This window comes from Marmota marmota, unplaced genomic scaffold (assembly GCF_001458135.2).
Source record: "Marmota marmota marmota unplaced genomic scaffold, marMar, whole genome shotgun sequence".
Lineage (NCBI taxonomy): Eukaryota > Metazoa > Chordata > Mammalia > Rodentia > Sciuridae > Marmota > Marmota marmota.
In genome coordinates this window covers 29845713-29856047 of record NW_026000093.1, presented here as the reverse complement: position 1 = coordinate 29856047, position 10335 = coordinate 29845713, and the positions used below count along the sequence as shown (strand labels likewise).

Sequence of the window (10335 nt, the reverse complement as noted above, 5' to 3'; positions counted from 1 at the left end):
CAAAAACAAAAAACAAACTTCATTTAACCCAACTGCAGGTGTGGCAAACGTATAGCTTTATGTCTGAATCCTGGTCAAAGGAAGCTATACACAAAATAATAGCAATTCTCTGAAACTAAAACATAGCCCATTTGAGAATTTCTGTGCTATTTCCAGGGTTGGGTGGCCAACCAAAAGAAACAAAATATTAGAATTCCAGAACACTTCAATGTTCCACAGGGATAATGGAGCTAGTACTACAAGACTGCTACAAAATGAAGCAATCAGAGTAGAGAATTTCTTTTCATTTTCACTTGACTTTTAGCAGTCTCCCTAATCCCTCTTCATGTCTCAGGTGCATAATGCCATTCTACCACAGCAAATCTCCCCTCTCCCCATGTCCCCCTACATCATACCAAAATGTTCCATGCTCTCAATTAGCTATTTCTCTCTCCTACCCACTCAATCCTCTGTAAAAATAAATAATAAATCAAAACAAATCCATTCATGAGCAAACTTCCAAATTTTTCATTTTTTTGGGCAGATGAGGGAAGAGAAGTGAAGTTACAGGGTTTTTTTGTTTATTTTTAGTGATGTTGAGGATCAAACCAACAGCCTCATACATACACACAAGCTCCAAGGGGTTGCTTTACTTAGATCATATATATAAACTAGTATGGTGTAAAATATCAAAACATTAAGCAAATGGTAATGAAAATATTTAGTGCTCATGAATATAAAGAACTAAGACAATACTAAAATGCCTATAATCATTACAATTACAGCATAATTTTCAATAAAGCCTCATACTGTTTACTTAATCTCCCCTTTGAGACTATTTGAATGAAATTTTATTAATTTGTCTATGCTCTTTATAGAAAATTCTGAACATGAATAGGAATCTTCTTTTAGTGTAAGCCTGACACTAAACTTTATTATACATGCTGTACCTAGTCAGCAAGCTCATTTGGTTCAAAGTTCTAATAGATATTTCAAAAAAAGCATCAATATTTGAAAGAAACAAAAATTTTAAACACTGAATAAAAATTTGGCAGCACATCCATAAAGTGTTTGTGGAAGCAGCAAATTAACATTTACAAATCAAGTACCACTTAATGTTTAAATAACAAGCAGTTGGAAGCCCTTTGGGAAGTGGTTATGTCTAATTGTAACCATCTCCTAGGTTATAGTCAACATGTCCTGTATTTTCTGGATGGGTCCCATCAATTTGTATAAGAGTCTCTGCCTTCATCACACCACAATGTTCTAATTTTTTAAAAATAACCCAGTCAAAAGCTTATGTACCAAATATTTGCCCATTCTATTTTGACATATCAAACACTATGCAACTGCTATTTTTCTCATACTACTGTACAAAAATATTAACATTTCCCTACTTTTACAAGCAATACCAGCAATTTCTTTTCACTAATTATTAAAGGACTATGGTGTGTTTCAAACAACTTTTAAATATGCCCTTCAAAATGAACTGTTTCCAAGTCAAGAGTATATGTACTCTCCAAGGAGATTATTATTTAAGGAATTTGAGCAATACAGCTAAATATGCACATAATAAAATAAACTGCCAATATTATTTGCTGAACCAAATAAAAGTTAAAATATTCTTAGTACTAGTAACACAATCTTACAGTAGATTCTTAAAAACTCCAGGTATTGCTCTCTTTGGTTTCTTCAATATTCTATTTCCACATGATATTTTGGCGGCATTAGGTATCGCAGATAGTTTTTAAATATAAAGATGAAGTTTAAATATCTGCACAACTGGTCTCTTCAAGCGTAGAACGATCTAAACAAGAAGACTTTAAAGAAATGGACATCCAGACCTAAATATGAAGTCTTAAATTTAATCTGTGAAAATGCTCAAGTAAAATCATTAATTTTAAACTGGATAAGACCTTAGGATCAGTTCTTCCAAAGTTTAGAGAAATGTCCACTTAAATTTTAACTTATCGTTATTTCCACAGGATGCTAACAAATAAAATTAACACTTAGAGGAAAAAGCTCTTAAAAGCTTAAAAAAAATCCTGCTTTACTCATTCATTTAATAATCATTAACAGATTACCTACTTTTAGTCAAAGCCTATGCTTAGAAACAAAATAATTTAGTTTCAAACTTTAAGTTAGTATTAGTAGAGAGAACCTTTAGGTACTGAAGAAAATAAATAGATGTTATAAGAGCAGAGCCAAGGTCTTCTATTCCAGTTTTTTTTTATAGGTATTGCAATGTTTTTTGAGAAGAAAGGAGATCTTAGCACACTCAAAGAAGAGTGAATAAGAGGGTGAAGTAGATTCTAAGCAAATGAGACAGCATGAGGAAAAAAAAAATCCTAAAATGGTCAACAGAATCCCCAGAATTCTAGATCCATCCAAAAACTTCAAGGTGCCCCGCTCATCCACTTATGCAAATATGCACATTTTTTCCAGGGGTAAATGTTCATCATTTTCCTCAGATTTATAAAAGAATTAGATCCCTGAAAGATGAAGAAACTGCCCAGCACAGTGGTACACACCTGTGTTCCAGCATTTTGGGAGGCTGAGGATCAAGTTTGAGGCCAGCCTGGGTAATTTAATGAGACTGTGTCTCAAAATTTAAAATTCTTAAAAGGACTGGGATGTAGCTCAATGGTAGAGTATCTGAGTTCAATCCCCAGTACCACCACACCACCATCACCCCCCACACAGACAAAAAAACCCCCAAAAGCCCAAAATATGATCAAGAACCACTGCTATGGGGGGGGGGTTTGTGGCTCAGTGGTAGAGTGCTTGCCTACCATGCATGAGACACTGGGTTCGATCCTCAGCACCACATAAATCTAAAATTAAGATATTGTGTCCACCTACAACTAAAAAATATTTAAAAAAAAAAAAAAGAATCACTGCTATGGGAACCTTACAGAGTTTTTAGAGTGTAAAGTGTATGTAAATAAAAGCATGGGATATATTTAGACACAGAAACAGAGATAGACACACATATATAAATTAAAGCTGGGGATTGAACCCAGGGCCAGAGTTTTTAGAAGCAATGACAAGACTGAACTGGTAGGCAGAAGATGTGACTGTAGCAGCAATGTGGAGAATTAACATCAAACCAAGTCTGCAGATCCTGTGACCAATACTGAATCTACTGTTAATAGTACAATGTACGTACAAGCAACAAGAACCTTAAGTAGGGAAGACAGATATTAATGGAGGGTGGCAGCAATGTGGAGGATTAAATCAAACCTAGTCTGCAGATCCTGTGACCAATACTGAAGCTACTGTTAATAGTACAATGTACGTACAAGCAACAAGAACCTTAACTAGGGAAGACAGATTATTAATGGAGAGGGAAAGGCAGAACCTAATAAAAAACTGAAAGGTTAAATCAGCAGAATTTTTAAAATTTTTTTAGTTGTAAATAGATACAATACTTTAAGTTTTATTTTTATATGATGCTGAGGATCAAAACCAGTGCCTTCCACATGCAAGGCGAGCGTTCTACCACTGAGGACAACCTCAGCCCAAATCAGCAGAATTTAAACGATGAAATAAATACACAGGATAAAAAGGCAGGGAGGAAAACCTGTCCTGTCTTTTAGCATTCTAGTTTGAGAAATTAGATGCCAACTTGTAGAGAAAACAAGACCACTACCTGGTCTCAGCCCTTGTAAGGAACAGAAGGAGAGAAGCTAACTTTTGCTGCAAGTAATACAAACTTCAAACAGCTTAAAATCAATCCATTAGTGAGAGGAAAAGGTTGTTTAGCTAAAAATCAACAAGTAATATTTACTTCTGTACTCAGAATTACAGACCTTTTTCAATAAATGATTAGCAGAGAGGACATTTTCAATACAATCAAAGTGTAATGTAAAAGTATTAAAACGTCCAAAATCTGCATTTTGTTGCAACCCAACAGAACAGCATGTTAGAAGAAAACATTAGTTTCCACTTCTAAATTCAGATTTTAGGGAAAAAAATCAAATTTGATTTATAGAATATGACAATAAACGAGGCTATGGCAAATGGGATAATAAATAATACCTGCTAATGATACTAATTATAATAGTTGGTAGAGAAAACAGGAAGCTCTACTCCTTTGCAGTCTTCTATCACCTCTATGATGTCCTTCAGTAATGACATTCTCTTTTGTAGCTTAAGCAGCTCCCCAGAAATTCTAATTCTGTGGTGGTGGTGAGGAGATGAACTTCATGTAATTTTAACATCCAGCCAACTCTGATTATCAAAGATATGCTTCATTACTAGCTCCCTCCTCAAATTCTAAACAACCCACAGCACAAAACACAGGTGCCACTAACAAAAAACACATACACATTTGATCATACTTTTCTCCTACTTAAAACTGCTATCGTTGCCCATTTGTTAACAGAAAATGCAATCTTTAAAACATAAAGAGATCCTCATGACCTATTCACACTTAATTTTTCATCCTGCTCACTAACCAAACTATCCCTTTTCTCAGATACATGAAGACACCATTATTCACTTTCCTCATGCTGCTTCAAACTGCAATGCCAGAATGCCCTTTCCTCCTGTCAATGCCTATTTATTTAACATAGTTTGGTTCAAGAACCAATTCTGTGAGCTTTTTTCCAACCCACTGCATGTAAAACTGATTGCCTGATTCCCTTTAGTGTCTTCACTGTACCCTGAACATGACAGTATCTTATTTTTATCATCATGTCAGTCTGTTGTTACTAGATTACAAGTTCCTTGAGGGCAGAGAAAATCTTATAAGTTTTTTTTATCTTCAGTGCTTTGCTTTTACCTAATATAGATAAATTTAAGAAGTAAGATGCCAATCCTAGATATACAATAAGGTATATTACCAAACATTTGGAAAACAAGGATTTTTACTTACTCAATGAATAAATGAATTACAATCATTATACAATGGTAATTTATTAATATATTTAAGGATGAGCCTGTGGTTTATTTCTCCTTTTCAAAGGTCTTTCAGACTTTCTTCCTAAATGGTTAGAATAACCTTGAAGGCCTAATTTTTGCCCAAAATAAAGAAGGCTGGTAGACATGACTTATCTTCTTTATTTGTTCCACCTGGCATCAAAATCTCAATCAGATCATTGATCTGAATTCACTATTTCTGGATGTTACAGTAATTATTTGGGTGCATGATGTAGGCTTACTAAACCAGAAAGGGTTGACAGAAGGAATGATTTAGGAAATGAAAATTTCACAACTGGGCAGAAAGTGGTTTGAGCTGGTGAGAAAGTGAATGCCCCAGGAGGCTAAGGCAGGAGGATCATAAACTTGAGGCTAACCTATGTAACTTAACAAGACTGGGCCTCAAAATAAAAAGTAAAAAGGGCTGGGGATGTAGCTCAGTGGTAATGTGATCCTGGGTTAAATCCCCAGTATCAAAAAATAAAAATGGTTTGAACCAAGACACAGAAGTCAAAACTGTAATTAAAGCAATTTTAGAGTCCTCTGGGCCAAATGGTCAAATCATGAATGAGCTAATCATTGACTCTGACTATGAAAAGATAATCCAGTTACTCAAAACTTTAGATCCCAGCTGGGCATAGAAGCAAAGGCCTATAATCCAACCTACTTGAGAGACTGAGGCAGGAGGATCACACGGTTGAGACTGATCTGGGCAATTTAGCAAGATCCAACTCAAATAAAACAAAGGCTGGGAATATAGAGCTTAGGGCATGCCTAGCATGGTAGTGGTTAAAATCCCCACTACAAGAAACTAAGTCCTTACCACTACCACCCCACAAAAACCAACAATACATTTTCCTCATATCCAAATCCAGAACACCTCTAACATAGAAGGTTCAGAACACAAATTCAGAAAGCATGTTTAAAAAGACTCTCCAGGAGTAGTCTAATTTAAAGAGTAGTCTAATTTAAAGAATACAAATAGTCATCATGCCTACAGTTCCAGCTATTTGGGAGACTGGAGAATGGTTTCAGATCAGGAGTTTGAGGCCAATCTGAATAATTACCAGGAGATCCCCATCTTAAAAAAAAAAAAAAAGGTCATAATTTTTCTTCCAGCCCTTCCCTCATGTACTTGAATTGAACTCAGGGCCTCTCACTAAGTGCCTCTCAAATGTAGGGAAGCAATCCACCACTGAGCCATGTATCTCTAGCCCTTTAAAAAAATTTTTATTTTGAGATGGGGCCTCACTAAATTGCTGAGACTGGCCTTGGACTTGGATTTTTTTTTTTTTTGCCTCAACCTCCCAAGTCACGTATGCACATGCAATATCATATACAAAATACCAAACTTTTTAACGGTTATGTTCAAATAGTTTTGGTCACCACCAAAAAAATTAACAAGCGACTTTTCTTGTTTATAGAAAGCATGAGAAATAAAAATAACCCTTTGTGATAATTACTAAGATACTCAAACACCTCTCAAAAAACCAGACCTTTTTAAAAGAAAAGGGGTTGGGGGGTATATCTCAGTGGTAGAGTGCTTGCCTAGCATGCACAAGGCCTTAAGTTTGATCCTCAGCACCCACCAAAACAACAATGATGGAAAAAATAAAGGGAATGAACTACTTTAAGCCTCTAAATTCTTGCCCGAATTCCAAAATTCTCAATTTAATGTTAAAACAATATAAAGCAAATGCAAGATATTCTTTGGGAAGCCAAGAAAAATTACATGATGAGGGGCAGGCTCAAAATGGCTAAGTCTGGGGGTATAAAAATGGAAAATGGTTTGTTCTCTAGAATCAAGAGTGAATCCATGAAAAAGACTTCAAAGCTGAAAAAAACTGGTGACACTAACTTATGATGTAGCAGGCCACAAAAAAGTTCTTAGGGTTGGAGGTGTACCTTAATGGTAGGGCACTTGCTTGGCATGTGTAAGGTCCAGGATTCAATCTCCAGCATTGCCCAAATTTAAAATTCTTAAACAAATCTTGTATTAGATGTTTGCCTGTATTAAATATAAGTAATCATGACAATAAATAATCATTCTTATTTACTAAAAAATTATATGTTGCCAAATATACTTTGTATACATAAAGAAACAAGTTAATTAATTTTCCTGTTAAGAAAATAAGAGGATCAGGACCCAAGGTCTTGACCTTGGGCAAAAAAAAAAAAATCCTCTCACAGACTGTGTTATACTGCCTCCTATAGGTAATCAAAGCCTGGAGGGCAACAATACCACAGTACTTAGGATAGCAAGATATCCTCTAAACTAGGTTAGAATTTAGAGAAATGAGGAAGATCAAAGTGGAAATATCCAAAATCCAATCAAAGGAACCAATGTATATCTTTAAGACAAACAGGACTTTAAATTTAATAGAAAAAAAAACTTTCTAAAAGTAGATAGCCTATAGATTATATCAAAGGGCAATTTCCACAGGGGAACAGGGAAGGAATAGTTCAGAAGTCAAGTTTGGAAAATGTTTTAACTATAAATGAATTCTGTGATCCACCCATACTAAGAGATACACCCATACAAAGTCTACCATAAGGGTACCCAACTAATTCCCCCATCCTCTGACTTCAGGTTCACTAAGCAGCTAATTATAATTTGTATTCCCATTCAGATTTGCCTACAGGGAGAGACTGATAAGAATAACTGGTCCACTGTAGATTAAGAAAATTCATTCCAATTGTCTTTTAATTTTTTTCTAAATACCAAGCTACCATAATTGAGAAAATTAAGCTTTCATTTTCACAAGTTATGGGCCTCTATTATCTTATAAATAACTTTAGAGATACATTAACCCTTGAATGCCTTAGATCACTCTTTTTGTGAAAAGGAAACAAAAATACTTTGTGGACTAAAGTTAATGTGTTTTTGGTACATAAAGACAAGAAAATGTTCTAGCTCACTCAAATGCCCAAGTTCACAAAGCTAGAAACAGCACAAAGCTGGGATCTGAACTCAGATTTACTCCAAATTCATTATTTTCCCACTACAACATTCCTAATAGGTTCTAGTGTCAGTTGTCACCCAGAACTTTACTTAAACTTTCTGGGTTTTATTTCTCTAAAAAACGACCTTCCTTCTAGGGCTGAGGCAACTATAATTTGTGTCCTACTCCACAAAAAAAAAAAAAAAAAAAAAAAAAAAAANCTGACCCACCCCTTCCCATGATTAAAATGTAAATAAACCCCATTCACACTAAAATTTTTTAAGCTTAAGAATATAAAGCTACACTAAATAGACAGCTGGTCAAAAACTATTCAAGAATAACATTTAGACATTATTTATCTTTTTCACTTTAATTTTTTTCCAAGTATACTATACAATAGAGATTTCCAGAGGCTATATGACATGTGATGTCATAACAGTCTACAATACAGCTGTTTTCCTTTAAGCCAGACATTAAAGATATTTGCCAAAAACAGTGCCATTCTTCTCACTAAATATTTGTTTTAGAAAGTACTTATTTTCATTTAAAAAAAAAATAGGTTAACATATAGTGGAATTAGTGTTATTTTAAAGTCGTAAATATTTTCCCTTTTCTGTTTTAATTTTTTGCAGTAACATATTTATAAATAGTACTCACATAAAAAAAAAAAAAAAAAAAAAATTCATCCCTAACTTCCAAGAAATTTTTGGGCTATGTCTGTGGGGTTACTGGTGTACTTAATTAACTCCAGTATAAGTGTACTGAATGGCAGGATTGCTCCCATAAACACCATAGCAAGGGATTAATACCTGAGTAGAACTATCTGAGCACTGACTTTCTAAAATCAATGACTGGCTATCAGTACAAAAAGAATGGATTTCATCCCCCAGCTACAAGGCTGTCTAAAATTAAAGTCATAAAAAGGAAGACTGATAAACAGTCTTGAAAAGGCCTACCAAGATGGTTAGGTTACTGACTTTTGACAAGAAATGTTAAAATAAGGACTAAAAACCCACACAACTTTGTAACCAAGGACTTGTGATTTTTCACAGTTTGGTAAATAAATTCCCTAACAGTCCCAATCGAATGCTCAATATCTTCACGTAAAACACTTCCAATGCTAAGTTTAAAATACTTCATGTAAACTGTGTTTACAAGACAAAGTTTTAAAAAATTAATATAGAAATATCATGGAACAGAAATATGAATGAAGTGAATAAAAACAATAATTTGACAAAAGCAAGCTTGGTAAAGAAGGTTCAACAAGTTCAATAGAGATGAATTTAGTAAAATGATTCACAGGAGAAAGGAGGGTTATTCAAATAACTTCCTCTATATTTACATACAACTCTCAGATTTCACATTATCTTGACCTGATATAAGAATTTTTTCGGGTGGATGTTCTCCTCATAGAGGTAGCGTCTAAAACTTAAGGGAACTTTTTAATCCACTCTTCGCAAAGCGTTGCCAGATTTGACTTCCTCTAAACACCAAATATCTAGGAACCTAAGGCGGCTTCTAAAATCACAGCTAATAATTTTTTAGCCCAAAGTTAAGCTTTTAGGTTAAAACCTTCAATCTCATTTTGTTAAACTTTCCTTCTGATTCAATCTGATAAGCAGTCTGAGTCATACAAAAAATACAACAAATTCATTGCTAAGATTAGAAAATTCTCATTTCATCCCCCTCCCCCCCCCACACACACACAGACAACTTTTCAAAACTTTGTTCCCAGGCTTTCTAAACCCCCACGCTTAAGTTCCTCGCACCTCTGTCAATCGGAACGATGCCTTCGCCCAGGAAAATGGTTTTTTATTTAAGTTGATAAGCCTTTTCCCAAAAGACCTCAAAAAGCAGGAGCAGGATATACTGTACCTGGGCGTTGGCTTCGTGGAGTTTGTGCTCGGTGGAGACGTGGTGCCTCAGAAGCAGGGTTTTCTTGTAGTTACGGGTCCCTCGAGAAAGCTCATCGTGCCCCACTTGCGGAAGATCCACGCTTCCCCCATCATCAGGGGTCTTTTGGCACCAGCCGCAAAACATAAGGCCAGTATCCTTTGAATATCGCAGCCAGGGAAAATCCTTGAGCCAGGAGGTCTGGAAAGAGCACTGTAGCTTCTGCATTAGGGACTTGGGCCGCGCGAGCGGGAAGTGCTGGACAGTCTCTCCTTCGCCAGCTCCCACACCGCTGCCCTCCGCTTCATCCCCACCATCGCCGCCCGACCGCCTGCTGCTGCTGCAGCTGCCGCCTTCCGCCCCACTGCCGTCGCCCAGGCTCGCCCCCTCCTCCTCGTCCTCGGTGCTGTCGCTCAGGGACGCGCCGTCCTGCATCAACTCCTTCCCCTCCAGCGCGTCAAGCTCCAGATCCACAGCCGCCGGCCCTCGCCCATTGAAATGCCTCAGGGGCCACGCCGAGGTCTCCGGGCGGCCGCGGCTACTGCTATTGTTGCCGAGACCCCCGCCGCCACCTCCTCGGAAAGCCAGAGTCCGACGG

General features: G+C 36.4%; 1 protein-coding gene across 1 annotated transcript in view; it reads right to left on the bottom strand.

Moving 5' to 3' along the window:
- Window positions 1–10334, bottom strand: part of Zbtb10 (zinc finger and BTB domain containing 10) — a gene marked incomplete at its 5' end in the record, with an annotated part of 37027 nt that extends 26693 nt beyond the window's left edge. Inside the window, one exon of the mRNA XM_015485717.2 lies at window positions 9720–10334. Coding sequence (XP_015341203.1) covers window positions 9720–10334 — 615 coding nt within the window. The remainder of the gene's footprint in view (window positions 1–9719) is intronic.
- Window position 10335: the final 1 nt, after the last annotated feature.